The 22561-nt window shown below is 46.3% G+C and overlaps 1 protein-coding gene across 4 annotated transcripts in view; it reads right to left on the bottom strand.

Annotated features, from left to right (window-relative positions):
• GLI3 (GLI family zinc finger 3) overlaps positions 1-22561 on the bottom strand; it is a 281330-nt gene that overhangs the window by 176539 nt on the left and 82230 nt on the right. For 3 of the 4 annotated variants that reach the window (XM_058725475.1, XM_058725474.1, XM_058725476.1), the window contains one exon: positions 15366-15608. In XM_058725475.1, coding sequence (XP_058581458.1) covers positions 15366-15608 — 243 coding nt within the window. Of the gene's footprint in view, positions 1-15365; positions 15609-19436; positions 19601-22561 lie in introns of those variants that run through there. The other variant, XM_058725477.1, reaches the window with a different exon arrangement.

Here is a 22561-nt window from a genome sequence, read left to right on the forward strand (position 1 = left end):
GCAAGAACTGTCCTTGCCACTGGGGTTGAAGGTGAAAGGATGGGGGTGACTTTAGCTCTCCGTCCTAAGCTCTCACACACTTTATCCTTTGTTGAAATGAGCATGTGCCCCTTGTAAATACAATTTCAATGACAACACAGTAAAAGCTTACTTTACAAAGAGAACTTCAAGGTTTCACCTGGATCTTTTCTAGGGAAAATAAACTAACACTGGAGTAATCAAATAATCATCATATATGAAAAATCTTTCACAAATCCATTTTGCCTGTTCAGTTTTTACTAATCAGTTTCAGGGAGACAATGCAGCTCAGACCTGACTCAGCTTGCCAGTTTGGAATATCATCAAGGACAGGAGTGGAATCCTAGCAAAACCCTTACAATTCCTAAGTGGAGTGGAAGCTCACAGCTTCCAAATGTCATCTCACTTTGGCATTATCTCAATACTAGCTCTGATGGTGCGACTCAACGTGACATCATTTGACAGAGATGAGCCAACATTAACAGGTTTTGCAAAGCCTTTAGCCAAGGCTATAAAAGATCCTAAAAGTTATTTCAAATAAAATGAGCTCTAAAAGAACACAAGGTATCTTCACTTACCCCCTTATCAACAATCAACTGCTTTAATGCCCTGCGTCATCACCATTCCCCACTACTATCCCTAGTGCCAAAGCCTCTCCTACAATTTCAGAACACAAAAAGTCCATCTTCAATATTAATTTCAGAAAGAAAAAAGTGGTTAGAAACATTTACTTCAAAAAAATTTTTTATGTTTATTTATATTTTTGAGAGAGAGAGACAGAGTGCAAGCAGGGGAGGGGCAGAGAGAAGAGGGAGACACAGAATTCGAAGCAGGCTCCAGGCTCTGAGCTGTCAGCCCAGAGCCTGACACAGGGCTCGAACTCAGGAGACGTGAGATCATGACCTGAGCCGAAGTTGGCCACTCAACCGACTGAGCCACCCAGGCGCTCCCAGGAACTTGTACTTTAAACAGGGAAATTATGGGGGCCCCCGGGTGGCTCAGCCGGTTAAGCGGCCAACTCTTGACTTCAGCTCTGGTCACGATCTAGTGGTTCATGAGTTCAGGCCCCACATCATGCGCTGTGAGCACAGAGCCTGCTTTGGATCCTGTCTTCCTCTCTCTGCTCCTCCCCCACTCATGTTCACTTTCTCTCTCAAAAATAAGTGTTAAAAAATTATTAAAAAAAAAAGAAATTACTTAAAAATACAAACCAAACACAAAAGCACATTACCTACGCCATGAGACTACAGGGAAAAGAACACATAGCTCCTCAGGATGTTTTCATTTCTACCTTGGCCCTTTACGAAACTAGTCTGGCATTCAGATGGAGTGTGTGTTTTGAAATAAATACTTTACCTTGGTCTCAGATACTATCAGCTAAGTAAGGACAAGCCGGCATAGAACACACAATCGTGAATACCGCCGACATGTACAAGTTCATTAACTCCAAAACTTAATCACACCATGCAGCCAAACAGAGTTTCTCGGCCAGAGTGAATCAGGGTCTCGTTCCCGACCCCACTGAGTCCCCTCCACACGCTTCGTCGGAGGGAATTCGTGAGGCAGGATTCACCCCAAGTCAGCACCCTGCAGGATCTCGACTGTTCTCAGAAGAGAGGCCAACCACATCTCCGATATCAAGCTCTGTTTAATAGAACTTCTAACTGGAATCTTAATACTTGGGACCTGAATCGGCAGAAATAAAAAATCCATGCCTTAAAGTAATGCTCACCTGGTGGCTCATTATGACAGAGGATTTCAGAAAACCCAAAGACTAATAGCAGGTGACTGGCATCAAAGCAGCAAGGCTTCATGGTTACCAAAAAGTAAGAACTTTTTAGGAATATCCTATCAGGGCAGATTAACAAGAAGGAACGATAAGGCAGGTCTCCAAACTTCTCCTCTGTGGGGCAGACAGTCCTAAGCGCTGACCAGTCGCCTGTCATGACTGGGCTATCTCAGTTCCTCCCTCCATGTGGTGGCTGTGCCCCTGGACGGTGAGACCATGTGGCCACCAACATGAAATATCAAGTTCAAACAAGCAAGCTTGAAAAGGATTCATGGTTAAGAAAAATGGAGTGTGAATGACCAAAAGTTGCACCCGAATGCTTCATGCCCTGAACTCGGTTCCCTGCGAACCAGCAGAAGACATAAAAAGAGAGGAAAAGAGAATCATTGGTGGCCTCTATGATACACAAAAGTGCCAAATGAAACTTTTGCCTGTGCTGGGTCAGAGGGCATGCCTATAAAAACTCAGAAAATGTATTACCTATGAGTTGCTTAGACTTTAAGGACAGGAGCCGTGTGACAGACCAGTTACACTAAGGACACTGAGGTCGGACCCACCAGGTGGGAGGCACAGTGACATCAGCAATGACAAAACCTAACCGTGTGCCCCTTAGGCCACAGGCCAGAGCCTGCAATCACACGTCCCCAAAGGGCCCCAGGAAGGGCACTGGAGAGATATAAACGCACATGCGTGGCTGACATACGAGCAAGCGTCACTATCCACTGATGTGAAATTCGCCCCCAAAAGGTCTAAAATTCAGGGGAGCATTTCAGATTGCAGCTCCAAGCCCCTCATAAATTAATGAAAGGCAGACATGAAAGTTACTAACAGCTGGAACGGATCAAGCGGAAAGAAAATGCAGCATCGGCATGTGTTATGTGAATTTCTTAAGAGTCCATAAATTTGATATTTGGAAGGAAGAAGGGAAATGTTAATTAGGAGAAATTTCATACTGGATTTAAATTTGCCATGCAGTCAGAGCTCTATTGTAAAACCCTCTCGGAATCAGAAATCACCCCTGACAGACCCGGGTTGTGCCCTTCACCTGCCACATGATACTTGCTGATCGGTTCCTTTATCCTTTGCGTTGTGTCTCGCACGGTCTCTCCCCAAAACAGAAAAATCAAGAGCGAGGGTCATACCTTTTAATTCTTCTGCGTGTGGCATTAAATGAACGTTGAGGAATCGAACAATAACTTAAGAAGCCGTCCCTCTGCCTTCTCTAAAAGCCGGGTAACAGCTGGCCTTATGTTTTACACTGCCGCAGTTAGAAGTATCTCAGATCAGCTACTCTGAGGTCTCAACGCTAACTTTTCTTACTGTCCTGCTACAACTTGCATCTGATTACCAGATCCAGATAGATCTCAGGGCAGATCCGGTACCTGAAAACAGCTTTGCGCAGGTAGGGCCCAGGGTTTTACATCAGTCTGTCAACTAAGCAGTGCCTGAGAGCAGGGGATCCCATGGCCTCCCTGGGATGTTCTGTCTCCGCCCTCCTCGGCATGGGTCCCCTGATTTGAGAGTTGCCACGTGTCTCTGTAGCCTGCACCGGCCCTGAGATTCATAGTCAGGCCTTTTTATCTTTCCTCATAAACCATTCCTCCAGCCCCTTAATCATGCTAACTGCTTCTCCCAAGATCCTTACAGTTTATCTGAGACCCCCAAGCCCAGAGCCCAGGAACTGCCCATGTCAGCAGGACACCATGATGCCTCTGTGCAACAGGCTTGTGTTCCTTCTCTCTCGCTCTCTCTCTGCAAATAAATGTTATTCTAAATGTAAATGAAAGGGTGCTCTCTCTCTGCCACTCCTTCCCCTAGGGTCCCATGTAGTCACACAGAGGGACAGGGAAGGGATCACTGTCCCCAGACAGGGCCTGGGTGGGGCCAGATACTGCATTATTCTACTGATATGTGACAGCTCCAGTTATTTATACAGGCTGCTTTTCAGAATCAAGTTCACATGATGAATCGATCTGTGGTCCAAGCAGACAGCCTATTTCCCAAAAACCACTGCAGGTATGGGGGTTAACAGGACACGGTGGGGAAGGCAAAGTTTCACAAGATAAGTAAAGAGCAGTGTCGTGGAGCCTCCCTCCCTCCCTCCCTCACTCTCAAACCCTCAGCCGTGGAGTCCAGACTCCAACTAGCACCGGGAGCAAGATCCCTCTGAATCTCAGTTAACTCACGGGCCAAGAGGGTTTGTGCAAAAACTGAGTCCTTAGCCTAGCACCTTGAGCACAGCAAATACTTCACATAGGGGCCTGCTGTGGGGACTGCAGTGTTTCCCAACACACTTCTCCCCCAAAACAGAAGGGCGCAGAAAGGACCAGGACGCCTGGCCGTACTTAGGTCACAGGTAACTTCTAACTCTTCAGGAGAGTATCCCTCAGAAGCAATTTCTTCTCCCTCCCACGTAGCAGGGCCTGGAGCACAGCGACCAGAGGGAAGCACCTGCACTCTCCCCGCCTGGGACACGCTCATCAATGGCTGCACACCCTCCCAAGGGCATGCCAGACCCTCGCCTGTCACCACCGGCAGCACCACCACCTGGTTCTGGTAGAGTCCCCCAGCTCCCCCAGTAAGGCTGGGCATGACCCACTGCCCGCCTGGTCGGGCCCTCACGCGGCTGTGGACTGCCATGTTGAAAGCATGGTTTAAGAACTTGAGCTCTGGAACCACATGATGTGGGTTCAAATCTTGGCTCAGCCATTTTTGAACCATGGAAAAATGGGCAACTTCCTTAGCCCTAATGGGCCTCAGTTGCCTCCTCTGTCAACAGGGAAAATCATGACATCTTTGTGGGAATTAAATGAATTCAACGCCCTGACGTAAGTTGTGGCACAAGGAGGGAGAGTTCACTATCTGCCCGCCCTAATTTCTAAGACGGGAGGACCATTTCCCTCCCACCTAGGCCATGGTAACAGCCTGCTGGGTCACTTCCTAACTCTACACTTCTATCATGAAGTCCCCACACACCAGCCAGAGCAATACTCCCCAAGAAAAAACCCAATTACGTCACACCCTCCCGTGGCTTTCCATTGGCCCCCAATTTCCCCCAACCCCATCCCCGTGCCTGCCCCTAAACTGCCCCACTCACACACCAAGTCATTACACCAGCCTTCTCTCTTCCTCCTGGACACGGCTACAGCAAACCCACAAATTCCACTCTTGAAGTGGAATGTTCTCCCCTTTGATCTTCCCATGGCTGGCTTCTTTTCGTCATTTGGGTCTCAACTGCAAAGACCCCTCTGAGCTGACACATTACTACACCCTGAGCCTCTCCCCACAACACCACCCGATTATCTGCATCCTGATTGTGCTTATGACTCGTGAGGGGAATAAAAGGAGTTGCCTGTGTCCTAATTTAGAGATGATCAGACAAGTGTGCATGACGGAGGCTAGGAAGCAGCTTGCTTTTTTTTCAGCTTGGTTTCATGGGATAAGCCTGTTTTCAAAGTCAGCAAGAATTCACGTGTCCTCCCCCATCCCTGTTTCTCCCTGTAAGTAAGGTGTGTCATCACATGTCACTGCTGCCCTGCTCCCTGCCCATCTGGAATATGATGGAGCTGGTGCTCCATATCAGAGCACCAGCTGTGCTGGCTCAATGACATCTCTACCCAGGTGGTTAGTGCAAGTCCTCTGGCTGCGGTGTGGGCTCCACAAGAACAAGAACCTGACTGATCTTGGCAAATGCTCAACCCTTCAGGAGCTAGACAGTGTCTGGTTCATAGCAGACTCTCAAAAAATGCACAGGATTTTTGAAATGAGAATAAACGTCAAGCATCATGTACCCAAGTAAGACTTGAAGCCAGTCCACTGGGCGGGGTGCTCAGAAGGGCCGGGAACCTCACAGGCTTTCAGGTGCCTCCAGCTGCTCATCGACTCTCTCTCTATATCGTCAATTTACAGCAAAGTGATACACAGACTACATTCAAAGCATCATTAACGATAAAAGATAGTACATGAAAAGGCATCCAGCAGCCAGAGATACATTAAATATAAAAGTAAATTGCATGTTTGATCAAAAGGGTCAACCCATGTGGTCAGATTTGTGGAGCCAGGCTGAGATCTCAGAAGCCAAGCGTAAGATCCATCATATTCCAGATGGGCAGGGAGCAGGGCAGCAGTGACATCTGATGACACACCTTACTTACAGGGAGAAACAGGGATGGGGGAGGACACGTGAATTCTTGCTGACTTTGAAAACAGGCTTATCCCATGAAACCAAGCTGAAAAAAAAGCAAGCTGCTTCCTAGCCTCCGTCATGCACACTTGTCTGATCGTCTCTAAATTAGGACACAGGCAACTCCTTTTATTCCCCTCACGAGTCATAAGCACAATCAGGATGCAGATATGGGCCCCCCTCCAGGGAACGAGTAAACACCCAGCTTCCCGGAGCAGGCTTCCTCTGACCTGCACAATGTCTGCTGATTAGCCCCACAGCCCCCGCGGAGGACACGCATCTCCTCCTCAGGGGTCCCACCACCTTCTCCTAAGATCGTCTCTGTCCAGGCTGGATTGCTGGCTTTTGCCACCACTGGAGATCTTTGTTCCCATTTCCCCCCAACAGTATTAGCTACTGGATTTTCCAGCTGAATTTCACTTTAGTTCAGGACCCTGCCCCCAACCTCACCATAGGTCCCTTGCATTTTTTCCAGTTTGACAGATGTTAGATTTCAGTTTTCCAAGAAAATAAAACTCAAGGTTTTGGGGTGTTTTTTTTTAATCATGAACATTATATATTTTGAAGTTACAATGAGTCTTGATACAAGACACTCTTAATTCATTAGAAATTAAGCTGCATTTTATTGTCAATGTTTGGGATTTGTACTTAGGAGATCAAGAAAGATACCATGGGGCGGCCGGGGGGGGGGCGGGTGTTGGTGGCATTGCCTGGGTGGCTGACTCAGTCGAGCGACAGGCTCTCGATTTCAGCTCAGGTCATGATCTCACAGTTCATGAGATCGAGCCCCACATCGGGCTCTGCGCTGACAGACTGGAGCCTGCTTGGGATTCTCTCCCCCCCTCCCCTTCTCTGTTCGTCCCCTGCTTGCACACATGCTCACTCGCTCTCTCTCAAAATAAATAAATAAACTTAAAAATAGAAAGAAAGCTATTGTGGCTATCTGGGTTACCCAACACAGAAGAGCTCAGAGTCTGAGAAAAAGTATTTTGTTGTCTTCAGAGGAAGACAGGCCACATCACCCAGGGGGGCAGCACGTGCTTGATGGCCAATGAAAGAAAGGGCCGCAGCCAGAAGTCGGGAGGGTGGTTGTCAGACAGGAATCCTGAGCCTGCAAATCCCAGCGAGGAGCTGAATTAAACTCTCAGAGACAAAGAAACTCTGGGTTAGCAATGGGAAACACAGTTATCCAAAGATCTGCTGAAATACCCAAGAGCCATGAAACACAACATGTCCTGGGGTGAGATCACCCCGGGGATCATGCAGAGGTGCTCCCCCCAGGAGCCCGTCTGCTACCACTCCCTTCCCTGAGCTCCGCCCTCCAGCCATCCTCCCCCTAGGTCCTCACAGGGGTCAGGATTTCCTTTGCAAAGGATCTTCTCTACCTTTTTGCCACAGGGATTAGTTCAGATGTCCCTTCCTCCAGGAAGCCCTCCTCAGGTCTGGGTCAGGTATGTTGTTACCCGCTCCCAGAGGACCCTGCATCTGCCTTTCTGACACATTCTTTGTGTTGGTTTTTTTGTATGAGCTTATCTACTCATTTCCATGTCCCACCAGCCTGAAGGTCCATGGGAGCAGCAACTTTGTTCATCCTTTCTAACGCCACTAGTCCTTTGTTCATCCCTTAGGACGCCACTAGTAAGCACACGCTGAAATAACAAATGACTAACAGATGAACAAAAGATACCAACAGCTGAATGAATCAAAAATGTTCCCCTGGACCCCCAAAAAGGAAGGGAAGACATTAGGAAGAGAAGAACAATTCATTTTAGGAGAGACCCGACGTAAAGACCAAAATGTAAAAGCTAAACAATTTGAGGAAGTTGGATACTTTTCAAAGAGGACTGTAAGAATCCAAACTCTAGCAGAACAGAGGAAGGACGGAGCAATAAACTGCCAGATCAGTTACCCTACATTAAATCAAAGTGTAAAAGGCACAAAGAGAGAAAACTCCAGCCCTTTCACTAAGAAGTATGAAGATACCGCACAAATTTATAGGTACAAGATCAAGAAAGCTGAAGCAGGACAGGAGATACAACTTCCAAGAGACATCAAAGGTAACATTCTTTAATTATACAAGAAAAAGGAGGAGGGACCAAGGGTAATGTTGCCTCCATTAGAAAATGGGACAGAAAGCTGTTCACAGATGGCTGAGAAATGGTAAGAGTTCCTGTGTTTCTCAGGCTGTACTCGAAGAAAGGCTGGGGGGAGGGATGGACGGAAAGAACTATAAAGCAACTAAAAAAAAGTGCTGCCTGCATTGGGTGGGTGCCAAATTAGGGAAGGAAAATAATTACATGGAATATTTAAACGACTGAGTTTATAATCCCAAACCGATTCGTAGACAGAGGCTCCTGTTAACATGGATTACATGCATATTTGGACACTAACAAGTTGGAAAGATGTTACTGAAATCATGAACTGCCTAGAGATTATTGAAAGGAAAACAAATCGGTAAAATCTGGAAGAGGGGACACAAATACCATGATCGCCTTACCGACAGAAAAAAATTCCTACACCTGTTTGATTTCGGACGGGCATCAAACACTCAGGACAGGCGGATCTCCCGTGCTGACCTCACGGTTCTGAAGAGAGGATCCTCATCCAAGTCTGTAAGCAAACAGCCAACTTCTTCCAAAGGACCACAATCCACCTCCTGTGAGAGTCCTAGCAGGCTTACATCTGCCGTATGTACATGGAGACAAATATTTTTGCTGGTTTTGAAATTTACACATTCTCTGAGTGTGCATAAATGCCCACTTTCAGAAAGGACTGGGTGACTATGCTTGGATCAGAGGTGACACAGAGGAACTAAAAATAAAATAGAGGCCGAAGCATCAGTCTCTTCAGGTTGCCGAATGGCCACTTCAGAGTGGCAAGCTTGGGACAAACTTCACCTGGGCTGTGACTCGGGTCAGGTAACAGAAAGGCTCACCCTTCTTTGTCCTGCGGAGGCACCGAGGAGTCCTCTCAGCCCTGCCCCAGGAATTCTGGTGGCTGTAAGAACGAGGGACCATCCCTGGACGACCCACCCCATCATTCTAAAGACCAACATACACGGACAACACAGAACACAGCCGTGAGGTGCTGAGGTGAGAATTATAGGTCTACTTGGTGTCAGGGAAGGGAAATATCTCTGTGAAATGGAACTTAAAAAAGCCTTTCAAAGGAAGTGGCCTCTAGATAGGCCCTGAAGAACAAGTAGAACTTGAAGACAGGAGGAAAGCACAGAGTGACACCAAGAGGAACAAGGGTGTGAGCGGGGTGGCCGAGGTGGTGGCCAGGGAGCCTGACCTGGAGGCCTCTGGTGGCCGCCATGGAAGAGGGGTCTGTGCCAGGGTGCGACCGAAGACCAACTGATTTTCCCTAGAACAGGGTCTCCCTTAGCCTTTTGTGTCTGTCCTTCTGAATGGCCTTCAAGCTTCTCCCTGGTCCCCTCCAATAAATGCACCCCAAAATTCAACGAATAAAGCCAAATGTATTTTTCTAAACGCTACATGCTTTTCTCACTGCTGGTTCCCAGTTTTGTGGGCTACCTCCCAAGACTGATATGTAGAATCACAGTCATATCAGCTACAAGAGTAGTCAAGATTCACTGGCAAGCATCAATCTGGAACCCTAGGAATCATCCCTAGACTTCCACCACTTAAGGCAGAGCTACCCTGCAACAGCTCTTTAAAAATCTATGGAAGTGGCTCACAGTTTCCAATCCTTAAACGTTACCTCTGGACTACTGAAAGAAAACCTGGAAAGTTACACTGAATTTCTAATAGAAAGCCAAGAATAATCACAGAGCTATTCTTTTTTCAATTTTTTTTTAATGCTTGTTTATTTTTGAGACAGAGAGAGCACAATCAGGGGTGGGACAGAGAAAGAGGGGGACACAGAATCCCAAGCAGGCTCCAGGCTCTGAGCTGTCAGCATAGAGCCCAACGTGGGGCTCAAACCCACGAACTGCGAGATCATGACCTGAGCTGAAGTCGGTCACTTGACTGACTGAGCCACCCAGGCGCGCCCCAATCATGGAGCTATTCTTAAGCTCACAAATACGAGTTCTGCAAAGGTTCATAGATTGTCTGCACCTCCCCACTCTAGATCCCCCTACAGCTCAAGAGTATCAGTGGAGGAAGCAACGTACCTAGCAAAGCCCCCAAAGTATCACGTGACATCAGTCCTTCTGACTAAACAGTGTAATTTCCAACTAAAAAAAAAAAAAAAAAGAGAAAAGAAAAGAAAAGAAAAGGAAAGAAAAGGAAAGAGAAGAAAAACCAAGACACTAAAACATTCCTGATTGGTTCATCAACTAGATGCGAATGGAACCGTGTGCTTGGGCAACTGTCACTGCCTGTGCTGTCTGGTTGACCCCAAACTGTTCATTTGTGCCCCGTAGGCATTTTTGTCTCTCACAGTCTCCAGATGACACTCCAACAGTAAGAGAAATGTGAGCAGGTGCGCCTATTAAATATGTAAAATACTCATCTTCTCTTCCACTCACTTAGAAGATGTATTTCTAAGGGGGGTAGAAAGTCACCTAATATAAAGACAGACAGGTAGAAAAACATTACATTTTTTTTTTTTTTAGCACACAAGAATGCAAGTGGGCTCGGCCCATCAGCTTTCTGCGGAAAATAAATAAATGCAAGCAATTAAAAATTCAGTTTCTTTTCTTTAAGCAAATTCCTCAGGTTTTGCTAATTAGCAACTAATAGTTCTGTCACCCGAGCTGGGAAACATAAGGAGGAATACCAGCGGTGTGTTTTCAATCAAAGCATTTGTATGCAGGAATGAATCAGATTTTCCGTGAGGGACTATTACTGCTTGGGAGCAGTTGGGGGCAGAAGAAAAGCATCTTCACAACCACAAAACTGTAAAAGGGACCTGAAATTTTAGAAAAGGGGACCTCCTTCTCCTCCTCGTAACAGAACCAGCAGGGGCCCTGCAAGGCATGCCTGGTGAATCTGAGAAGCTCCCCACCAAGACTCCAGCAGGGACAGTCGGAACACACGAGCCTTCGCAGGAAGACAGAAGACAACGCAACCCATGTTTTCTGTCCCAGGGACGAGAGGAAAAGTTAAGCATCGGCCGGGGTACAGGGATGCCTGAACTATGACGTCACCTGCCTTCACAAGTTCCTAAGAGAAAGAAGTGTGTGGTGGTTAAGTGCAAGCCGGGGTGATGGTAGTTTGAAATAACCTGGCTACGGATGGAGCAGGGGCAAAATGAAAGTGTAGGAAGGAGACAGGGGTCCTAATCCTGACTCCGGTACAAGCAGGTCAGGGCTCTGAAGCCCGGCCCCTCCCACGCTCTCCGGGACGAAAAAGCGCTAGTGATCGCGCAGCAACCCGCCTGGCAGCGTCACCCCACGCCTGAGCCGCGGAGCTTGAACGTCTACTTTCTCGCCTTGATATACAAGCCCTCCGCCACTACCCTTCAGGGGAGAATACCCTCCGGGGCCCCCTGTGAGGATTTTATTCCAAACATATGTTGCGAACGTTTGAAGTGCCCGCTCTCTCTGGTATTCCTTTTTTTTTTTTTTTTTTTTTAAGTCAAACCCACAAAACCTAAAATACTCTGAATCCAGCCAAACTGCAGTTTGCGAAGATGCAACATTCCATGCCCAAGGATAATAAAGTCTTGGGCAATAAAGATTTTACAGATGTCCTTCTGAGGGTAAAGAAACGATTTTCCCTTTTCCGGTCTTACGGGAAGCCTGCCCACACGTTAGAAATACAAAGTTAGTATATATAGAAGCACAAATTAGCCATCTTGGAAAGTCCACATTTTCCAACCACAGAGAAACGAAGGAATTCCTGTGAGTGTTCCCATGCGCAGCGACATGGGATTGAGGATTCTTTTCTCCCCAACAACCTGGTGAAGCCAGCACATGACTCAAAAGAAAAGGGAATGAACGGCCTTTAAAAAGAGGTTTCTGAACCTTGAGCCACTGCAGGGCTGCAGTACGGACAGGTAAAGAAATGGGACTGAATTTCCAGGTCTCATTTTAAAAAGACGGTGCTTTGCTCACACCCTAAAAAGTCTTGAAGATGTGACTTCAGCATCACATTGGTCATTCATTAGCTTTACCTGGATAATTAAATCCAGATCAGGGGGATGGATTTTATTATAAAGTACTAAAAAAATACTCATTATACTGCGAGAAGATTAAATGACCCAACAGGGTTCGAGACAAACTACAGTTACATCCTATCTAACTCCTTGAGGCCTAGTTGAGGACATCTTTAAAAGACTTCGTTTGGGGCGCCTGGGTAGCTCAGTCGGTTAAGCGGCCGACTTCGGCTCAGGTCATGATCTCACAGTCCGTGAGTTCGAGCCCCGCATAGGGCTCTGTGCTGACAGCTCAGAGCCTGGAGCCTGTTTCAGATTTTGTGTCTCCCTCTCTCTGACCCTCCCCTGTTCATGCTCTGTCTCTCCCTATCTCAAAAATAAATAAAACGTTAAAAAAATTTGGTTTAAATAAATAAAAATAGAAGACTTCATTTGAATAATTCTGCACCTGTCATGTTTTCCAGATAAGTCTGTATTTGCTACATAAAACACTTTCTGCCAAGAATTTAACAGGTGAAAACTTCTCAAAATCATCTAAATGTTTCCGTACTTCCTTCACTTACAAAAGAGCAAAAGATTAGAGAGAATTCACTAAGGTTCAGGGAGAGAGGTTATGTTCAGAAGGCCACCGTGCACAGTGCCGACACCAACCTTTTTCCCAAGGTTTATGGCCCACTTGATCTCTGATCTGTGGAAGATCTGTGGATCTCAGGGAGGCAGAGAAACACACGCGACTGCAGCACTAACAAAAACACCTTGGTTTGGAGAGTTGAACTAATCACATACAGGTGCTGATGGTGGCGGTGATGGTGGCAGTGATGATGATGATGATGGAAAGGAACAGGGGGAAGTGGAACAAGAAAATGACATAAACTTTAATGAAGTGGACGCCCGGGGGGGAAGTGCCATAATCATGTGAAGCACTCATCATGAGCCAGAGATTTTATCAAATACTGTATTTCCATGGTGTCCCTTAATTGTCAGGAAAACGCCATGGAGCAGCAGTCACATTATAACGCCAAGTAAATAGTTAGCAAATGATTTTTCGAGGGGTCAACACGCCTGGCCAAGTTACACAGCCACAAAATGGCAAAGCTGGACCTTGAGCCGAAATCCCCTAAATGGTAATCTGATCTGGGTAATCCCTGGGATTCCCCCAACCATGTTATATATGTCATGATATCATTTATTTAGGGCCAGTTTAGAGAGTACATTGGGATGGTGGGTCAAAATGGCATTTGCCAGTTGGTTAGAAGCAACGTACATAGTTTGTCAGCCACCATGCAATTTTAACAGTGACTTGAACAAAACAGTGGGGAAAGCTGAAGACATCAAGCTGTTGGTCTATGTCCTCTAAACAGAATAGTCCCAAGCCCCGCTAAGAGCTCTCCAGTGCCCTGTGCTAGTTAATATCCCACTGGTGGCCCAAGAGGCGGGTCACAAACACGGTGCCACAGATCCCAGGTGTGCAGAGAGCCTATCCCTCAATGGAGGGAGAGGATCCAATAGGCAAACCGTTAGAACCAACGAACCAAGAACAAGCTGCAAGTTAAATGGCACGGAGAGAAAGTTAACGGTCATCTGCCTACTTCCATCAACCGGAAGAGAAGTATTCGTCAGCTGTCCTGCCCAATTAAATACCTCACTAATTAGTGGGCATCTGGAATAGAAAACAAAACATAAATAAGAGACGGGAAAAGTTTGTGTTCACACATAAGAATGAAAACAATGCAGGGAACTTGTGGCTAATAAGCTAGGCTGGAGTCTTTCTAAAAAGTAAATACACTCAGGGAGTAAAAATTTAGGATACGGATTCCCTCCCATTTTCTGCACAAACAGAGATCCAACAGAGACCCGTTAAAATACAATGTAGAAAACAAGACTGTGCCCAGAGAAAAATCCTGCCAACACTGTTTCAAACTCTCCTAAAAGAAAGTAGAAAGACAATGAAATAAACTTTAATGAAGGAAGAAAAAGAGGCACGCCCCACTCCTCCTCACTTCTAGACTGGTAAAAACAACTGCAGCAATGAGCACTTTTTGATCAGAGAAGTTGTTATTTTTGACCAATAAGCACTTTTTGATCGGAGAAGTCGTAGCCTTGTCCAAAAGCTTACAAGAATCCATAAGACCCTTTCCTCTATGCTTCTGACCACTTAAAAAATAATTCGCTCTGCACTTACAAAAATAATGTACCTTCCGTCTTTACTAACAATGTAATCTGGTCGGTGGGGAAAGGGGGGGGGGGGGGAGCAGTTGCTGAGACGTAAGGTTGCTCCGGGCTCTTTGATCTGCACCCTGATGAGGGAACATTCCCCTCTGCTGCAAGCCAGCTAACGAAGGGATGAAATTAGCTTTTATCCTGGGCACTTTCTTGAGCAAAAAGGGAAAAAAAAAAAAAAAAAAAAAGCACTAATCAGCTGTCCTCACTAATCAGTCATCTGGCTAATGACCTTTTGCCTTAAAACACTAAAATTTCTGAATGATGTGGAAAAAGGGAAACACAAACCAGTGCCCCTCACTGGAGCTCAATGGATCATCTGGAATTGGAGCCGGGAAGGTTAAATGGCAAGTCTGTATCCTGGCAAGGTGATAAATCTGTAATCAAGAGCTGTAAGCTTTGGCACCTCAATGTGAACTTCATTACTCCACAACCAAATTATATTGTTTTTAACTAGAAACAGGCCACAAATAAAGTCACCCCTTATACATCATTCTTTGGAGAAAACCATCATACACTTGTGTTCTGAGTGCTAGTGATTTACTTAAACTTTATTAGTGCTGGAAAAGGAGCTTCGCACATTTCTGGTATGCTGGCTGGAGAGGAAAGCAAAACAGGTAGCAAAAAACCTTCCGCATTAAGGAATTTAGCAACGATCTGTTAAAAGAGGTCTGTTCATCCTCAACAATTACACAAAAAATCATTAAAAATGGGAATAGCTGTTGTTAAAGACTCCTGCCAATGCAGCGCACTTTAATAACTACCCCCATCAACCAATTTTCCTCCTGCAGGGTCTACTTGGGTGGAAGAAATCTGGTTCTCGTTCCCAGCAAAGGTCCATGTGGATTAGCCACAGATGGACACCTTCCTGAAGGCTTGATGTTGCTTAGAGATGTAAGAAAATGGCTCTCTCTAAAAGGAGGAATGGACAGGATGTAGGAGAGGGGGAGAAAAGTGGGGAAAACAAAGTCAATTAAACATTTATATCAATTAATACCAGCACAATAATTCATGAAGCACGCGTGCACGCGCACATGCCTGGCCTTCCGCAGCTCCCGGAATGGGGGCCGCGGGACAGGAACCACTTACGGTAGTGGGGCTCCATGTAACCATTCCTGGGGTCCATGGCAAACACAGTCCCGCGGTACGGCACAGAGGGCTCAGCCAGGTGCGGCAGGGACCCATGGATCTCCTTCTTGATCAGTGAGGCCCTCTCGTCACTAGATGTCGAAGGCTCCTCGCTGATCTTGCCGAGCCCCTGGACACTCTGTGGCTGCATGGTGACTGCGTTTCTTCTCTCTCTGTGATAGGTCTGCCCAGGACTTTCATCTTCTAAGGAAAGGAGGAAAACGAAAGCTCCATGAGCCACTGGAAGGAGTGATTCAAAAACAGTAATCAATTAGGTCTCCCTCTCTCTCCCTCCTCCCCAAAAGAAGCCTATTTCTCATTCTTGGCAACTTTGAAAGCTACACCATGATGGGATAGTCTCCAGGCAAAACTGCTTATGAATGAAGGTCCAAAATACAAATCCAAGGACGGGGGGGGGGGGGGGGGGGGTGGCAGGAAATGAGCCTATTAAGTTGAGATGTAGGGGGTCAGCAAATTATCATCGCCAGCTTACAACCGAAATCTGCCAGGGAGGCTTTTCATCAGGGACTTGCCAATATCCCTGCAGGTCCCAAGTGGAGCTGGAAGCTCTGCCAGCCTGAGGCTGTGATGTCCAACTTCCCCCTGACTGTCTGACGAAGCTGGGCCGCTCAGGTATCGGGGCAGCTCAGACACCCGCTGAGGCTCTGGGTGATCTAAGGATCAGAGGGCCCACAGTGATCCAGAAGTTTTCCCGTTTTTGTCTTTTTAGGTCTGTAACCCACTGGTTTACTGGAGCTTGAAATGGGACAAAAGACCCACTAGTTACAAAGGGATAAAGGTGCCAACCATGGAAACCTACAGTGCCCTTTGCAAGTTACTTCGCTGCAACCCACAGAACATTGCTGAGAACCAAGAAGAAAATGGAGCAAGACTGTAATTCTCAGGGCAAGACGGCTCTGTGGGTGAGGCAGGCGTCAGTTGTGCGGATACGGACACATGTTCTGCGGGGGTCCGGACGCCGCTTCAGACATTAAGAAACAGCTTTCTGAAATTCCACACACATTCAATATTCCCGCCTCCAGTATTTCCATTCCCTTTGATCCATAGGACCTTCCCATCGACCCCATTATGGCTCTCTGGGAATGGGACTAGAGGACCTTTTCTATAAGAGCAGATCAAAGAACCCACGCCTGAAACTAAACCAAATGAGTGATCTGAACCCACAACAAATGGGCCAATTCATCTGTTAGAATCATACACACATTCTAAACTACAAGCTCCCAAACAAGTTCTGCAGTTCATCAGCAGACTGTGTTCTGGAAGGTCCGTGCTGACAGAAGCAAAGCCGTTTGCGCACGGCTTACACATCTAATTTGAAAACGATTTTCCATTCTTGATCTTAAATACACATATATGTATGTGAGCGATAATGCTGTTGTGCATTTCAGATGGACAGATTTTGAACACGGTTTATCCCAACATATAAACTTCTCTTCAAAGTATTGCATAAAGCAGTTCTATCTGGCTGAGAGCCCCTAAACAACAGAAAAAGTATGTTTTAGTAGATTCATGGCTGTTTGTACAAATTCAGAAGCAAGTACAGCTATAAACACGGGCAAGCATGAATATATAGACTATAGTCACGACTACTGTTCTGTGTTGACTAATGGTTTGAACTACCCAAAGCAACTTGAATCCTTCTGCCTCTGTCTGGGATTTGAAGAAATAAGCAATTGTTGTTTCAGCCTAGCAAATGACTTGCAGAACAGAACAGACAATGAGGTATGCTTTGGTCTTTACAGTGAATTTGCTGACTGCTGCAGGGAAACTGTGAAACATTACTTAAGCATTGTTTTGTGCAGATCTTCTCCCCCAAATCTTGTAATTATGGAATAGATTATGAGTTTAATCTATCAAGTAACTACTAAACAGAAGGAAAAAATCAGTGTAATCCCACACTTTCCCACATCGATCTTTACAAAAGCAATTCAAAGCCCATGCTTTTGTTCATTTAAAAACAAACTACCAAAAAAAAAAAAACCAACTCACAAAACCCTCCATTTTTATTTTCCCTTCTGACTAATCCTTGTAGGTGCCACTCCAACCTCATACTTCATTAGCAGTGAAGTTGCAGGCTATAGAATCAGGGTTTGCAAAAGGGTGTCAAAAACATTAAACCTCTTAGTCAGTTTTATAAAAATTCCTATAACCTGCAAATGGTCAACGTCATATTTTCCACTAATTTGCGCCTGTATTAAATCTTTATTTCAAATTTCAACCTGAAGTGAACTCGTGGCACTGAGGTGCAAGTTCTGTAGGATGGATCTTCATTTGGAAAACCCGAAAGCCCTCCCCCAAGAGCCGTCTTGACACATAATTAGCATTCTCTGGTTAATGAATAACCAAGCTCCTCCGCTAATCTGTTCCAGGTTGAAAACAGGATTCCCTTGACTTAATCTTCCTAGAAGAAATTAACTTCTCTTCTCTTCTCTTGGAACGGCATCCCTGTAATAGAGTGAGTTTCTTAGAAGCCATGCCTTCATGATGAGCTGCTGAATTCCAACTTCACAAACAGTTGAATAATTGGGCCTGGTCTGAGCAGAGCCCTCCCATGCCCCACCCCCAGTCTCCTGGGAGAAGGAAGCAATTGGGGGGCGGAGAGGAGTGGAAATGGGGTGTCTTTTCAGCTAAGTGATTTTTTTCACAAGTACTAAACTTTTATTATTTTCTTAATGAGAGTGATACTAACGTGTGACTACGCAAGTTATAACAAGGAATAAACAAAGTTCAAATAGTTACACAGGAAACCTTAACTCATTGCTTTAGTAAACTGCAGGCAAGAATGTTCTGAGTGTGCAAACTTTCATCACACTCACTTTTACGACAGGCGATGCCAACACACTGTTTACCCACCCCCCCCCTCCTCGCCAAGAAATTCCAGTAGGCAACTATTTCCTGAAGTTTACCTCGTGTACTAAGCTGCTTCTCGCTTCTAACGTGCACTCAGATCAAACCCTGACAGTACACACGCTCCAGAATACAAACAGCTCTGAGGCTAGAGAGCACGCTCTCTGCAGTGAAAAGGAAACTTTCCAAGCCATATTCCTGCCTGCTCTTATAAATTTAGCAACCACTTCAGTAAGCCAAAAGAAGAAACTGTCTAATCTTGTTCAGTTGTGCCGAGTTGTTCAATAAAGTTTGAGAGTCAGTGCAGACAGGCTACGCCAGGCCAAATTATTGACAGAAACATACTGTTCACCATGGCAACAAGCAGAAGTCGGCTGCAAAAATGTAAGCCAACAGCCCACTGCTCCAGGAGCATCTGCCAATGGACTTTAACGGCCAAACACAGGCAGGGGGCTGTTCCTGCTTCTCTATGTCAAACAGCTGCTAACTCGGGGGTCACACGGAAACATGCAATTCACTAAAAAGTGTCAGAAAAAAACTATTTTAAATACTGTCATCAGAATCCCTCTTTGGACCTCCTTCCTTCTGTACATCCACGCTCGAGTGCAAGTTAACAAACTCCTGCCCCCCGATGGAGAGCTGCCCAAGCATCGCATTTTACAAACTGTCCCAGATTTTTCCAAACTCACCCAAAGGCAACCGACATCATCGAGTCTTAGTGCCATGATCGCTGGAAACTCAAAAGTTGCTTCCTTGCAAACACCGCTCAGATCACTGACAATGAAGCCTTAACGAAACCGTGTGGTGAGAAGCTGGACTCGAACACACGCTCCTGTGCACTTACTCGCAAACACCTGCACGATTTCTCCTCGCAACCCAGGAAGCAACGGCTTTTTGGCCTGGACCTTGGATAAAAGTTTCAGACAATTCTTCCGGTATAAAAATAAAACCCTGCGCTGCATCACCAACCAGAAACATCTCCTGCAACCCTGGCAAAATTAGCTGATGAAGAGAGCTCACGGTGCACGTGGTTGCCTTTTTTTTTTTTTTTCAAATTAACATCGATTTTTAAACTGTTCCCTTAAATCCCGTTTTAACACCATTACTCCTCTCTTCCCCCAAGACAGAGAAGACACAGAGTATAAGACAACGGGCAATACTTACAACTCGGACCCCAGGCTCTGGCTAGCTACTTTCTGCAAACTTCTCTTGGTGGGCTTTCTCTAGTGTGCAGACCCTCTAGGAACATTCTCGGTGTCTCCCTGCCTCCCTCGCCCTCTCCCAGGCAGTGCCGCTCCCATTAGAGGAATTAAAAGTGGTTGGAGCCATGCTAAATTTAACAAGCTCATTAGTATTCTTTCTGAGTGCTTCCGAGTGAACTCTCTCTATTCAAGCCGCTCTCTCCAGCAGAAGGGTCAGGCGGCTAATCATTAAATCAAACTAATGTCACCCTATCACAATCAGCCCGAGAGAAGGAGGGTTTATTATTTCAGTTTATGCTAAATAAACGGTTTTACAAATGGTCCCCAAGCAAGGTCAACAGCAGCTTCAATTACAAGACAAACTTAACAAGAGTTGCTATAAACCAAGTACTCTGTATTGACTTAAGAACAGGCTCAACTCCACATATTGCCACTGGCGGGGTTGTACCGGAATGCATATTGTAAAATAAAGGAGCTTCTTTCTTTGCCAGAATTTGCGACTGCACAGCACAGCGACTCCTCATTCACCTGTCTCCAACCAGCTAGCTGCTCAGCTCAATTCACCCCACACAAAGGCTGGAGCCCAGACCTCAATGGACCGAGTGAAACATGTTCAAAACTAGGCTCTCTATTGTGACTGAATTTCTTAACATCTTTTCAAAAAGCGGAGAATGCCTTGAGGCTAAAGGAAGAAACAGGCTAATGGTGAATTGGGAATTCTGAGCAAATTTCAGAGCCCTTTCCTCCTAGCTTTTGAGGTTGAAAGCAAGCTCTTTCCTTTCAAGTTTCAAAGTCCTTTTTCCTCCCGCAGTGTCACAGAAGGATTTGAAAAGAAGGTAATTGTGCTCACAGTCTCCCTGATCAGAGCTTACGTCCTATTTCTGGTATTTCGGAATACTTCTTGCAATAATAGTGCATATAGCTCAATCCCTTAACCGGCCTGCACTCTGCAATTGCTCATTAAATGAACAATTGCGGGTATAAAATGCCTTTTATGTTCAAGGTCTGGATATAAGATAAGCATTCTAGGACTCTAAATTTGGTTTACTAAGGAAACTCTCCATCATTAAATTACAAAACTGAAGTCAGAATATCAGGCTTTCCCAGAAAAGTGGCACTCAGGTTTCGGTGAGCCAAAAGGAAAGGCGGAAGGGGGCAGGGGGGTGGGGGGAAGGGGTGAGGGGAGGAGGCAACAAAATGTTAAGGGGAGGAAAAAAAAAAAAAAAAAAAAGACTGGATGCTCAGATTTCTAGCCGAATGGGCTTCTAACAGGAGAATAGTATTTCCATGTTTCAGAAGGTCTGAGTGTGTGAAACCTCACCATTTCCATACTGAATGATTAATAATAAAGTCATCTTCAAATGGATTAAAACAGAGGTCTGAGGCCAGGTCAGGATGCAAATGACAATGTCGATGTCGGACCCCTCACAAGCAAACATCGCCCCCTTCCTTAAGCCAAGAAATAATCCTTTACCCCCACACAGTGCTATAATCTCTGCCATCTCACGGGGTCCCCAGAACAGTCCTACTGCAGCAGGACGAGGGGCTGGGTCCACTGTCCAGATCAGAAACAGGCAAGCAAGGGACACAAGAAGAGTCCCAACCATGCCCTGCTGAACGAAGCCACTCGGCCCTGTTAATGGGACAGGGGGTCTATTTGTGAACAGGTTTGGGAGTGACACCTGGAGTCTTTAGGCACTCCTAGCCTCGGCCACCACAGCCGTCGCCAAAAGAAGACAGAAAGTAATTCCAGTTTTGTGCATAGACATTTTCAAAACTCCGCTACTCCCCCAGTAAGTTTTTGTGAATGTAACACACCCTTGGGAAGCACCCAGGGGGCCCGAATGACAAATCAATGGTGAGTCATCTGACCTCGGGGCCTGGGTACCATGAGGCATCCCAGCAGCACAGGCGTGAGACGCACACATGCCCTCTGCCCGGCCCTCGCACCCCACCGAGGCTCAGCCAATGGCTTTTGTGCACTACAGCCGCCTGTGAAGTGTTTCCACCAGCCTGGGGCCCCACCCTCCCCTTCTGAGCAAGAAGCAGAGCCCAGGTTTCTGCTTTCCTCCCAGGAAATCGCCTCGCTGTGTTTGGAAAGAGCATTATTTCATGTTTTCCTATGACGCGTCTGTTGCGTCTTGTCAGCTTTACTTCTTTGGTGATTTACATTTCGACGTTCTCTGAATAAAGACCCAAGGGACCCAAGTCCTCACCTCCCTGTTTCGGAATTCTCCTCCAAGACTTTGACCAAAGAGAGATCAGAAACAAAAAAGGGAAGAGGCTGAGGAGATTCAGAAGCATCGCAGAATTGGGCTGCGAAGGAGGAATAAAGTTCCCGTAGGTTTTAGAAGCACAGTCTTGCCTCTTTCCTTCTAGACTGCAGCTAGGTCTCAGCCAGGGCTGCTCCCTAGAATGTCTGGAGCTTGGCTTCCAAAGGCAGCAAGCGAACAATGCCTTCTCTAAGAACATTTCCAATGCCCTTGGGGTCAGACATGGCCCTTGAGCGGCTACACATACATCTCCCATTGACAATGACTGATGACAGAGGGAGTGGCCCAGATGGATCAGGAGAGAGCACTCCGCTTTGTCTGCACCCTTTAAACCAACTGCAGGGCCTGCAAGACGAGGCCAGCAGCAGGATTTGGAGCTCTGGAGAAATTCCAGTGGCAACCCTCCCCCTAAGATTATGGCGTAGCTCTCTCTTCCCGCTTTCATCAAGCAGGATGTCCCAGGTGAAAGGAGAGAAAGCAGAAAATGCTGTCCTCAGAGGACGGGCATCTTAATGTGTGAATGTTTCTAGAGTTCTTCTGCCGAAGAACAGAACTTAGAATAGATCAACCAACTTCCCACCAGCCCGTCACCAGGAACTATCTCCTCCAAAAAAGCAAGTCAGTGCTCAACCCAAGGCTGATTTCTCACCTCCCTCCCCACTACTCCGCTCACAGAGTTCCATGCGACTTTAGAAGGGGAGCCGGGGACAGAAGAAAGCAGGCAAGGAAGGCAAAATGGGAATTCAGATCACCTAAAACACCAAACCTGCAATGGCTGTTAGTACCGCTCCAAGCCCAGAGCTCCGCATGCCCA

Source organism: Neofelis nebulosa, chromosome 4 (genome assembly GCF_028018385.1).
Source record: "Neofelis nebulosa isolate mNeoNeb1 chromosome 4, mNeoNeb1.pri, whole genome shotgun sequence".
NCBI lineage: Eukaryota > Metazoa > Chordata > Mammalia > Carnivora > Felidae > Neofelis > Neofelis nebulosa.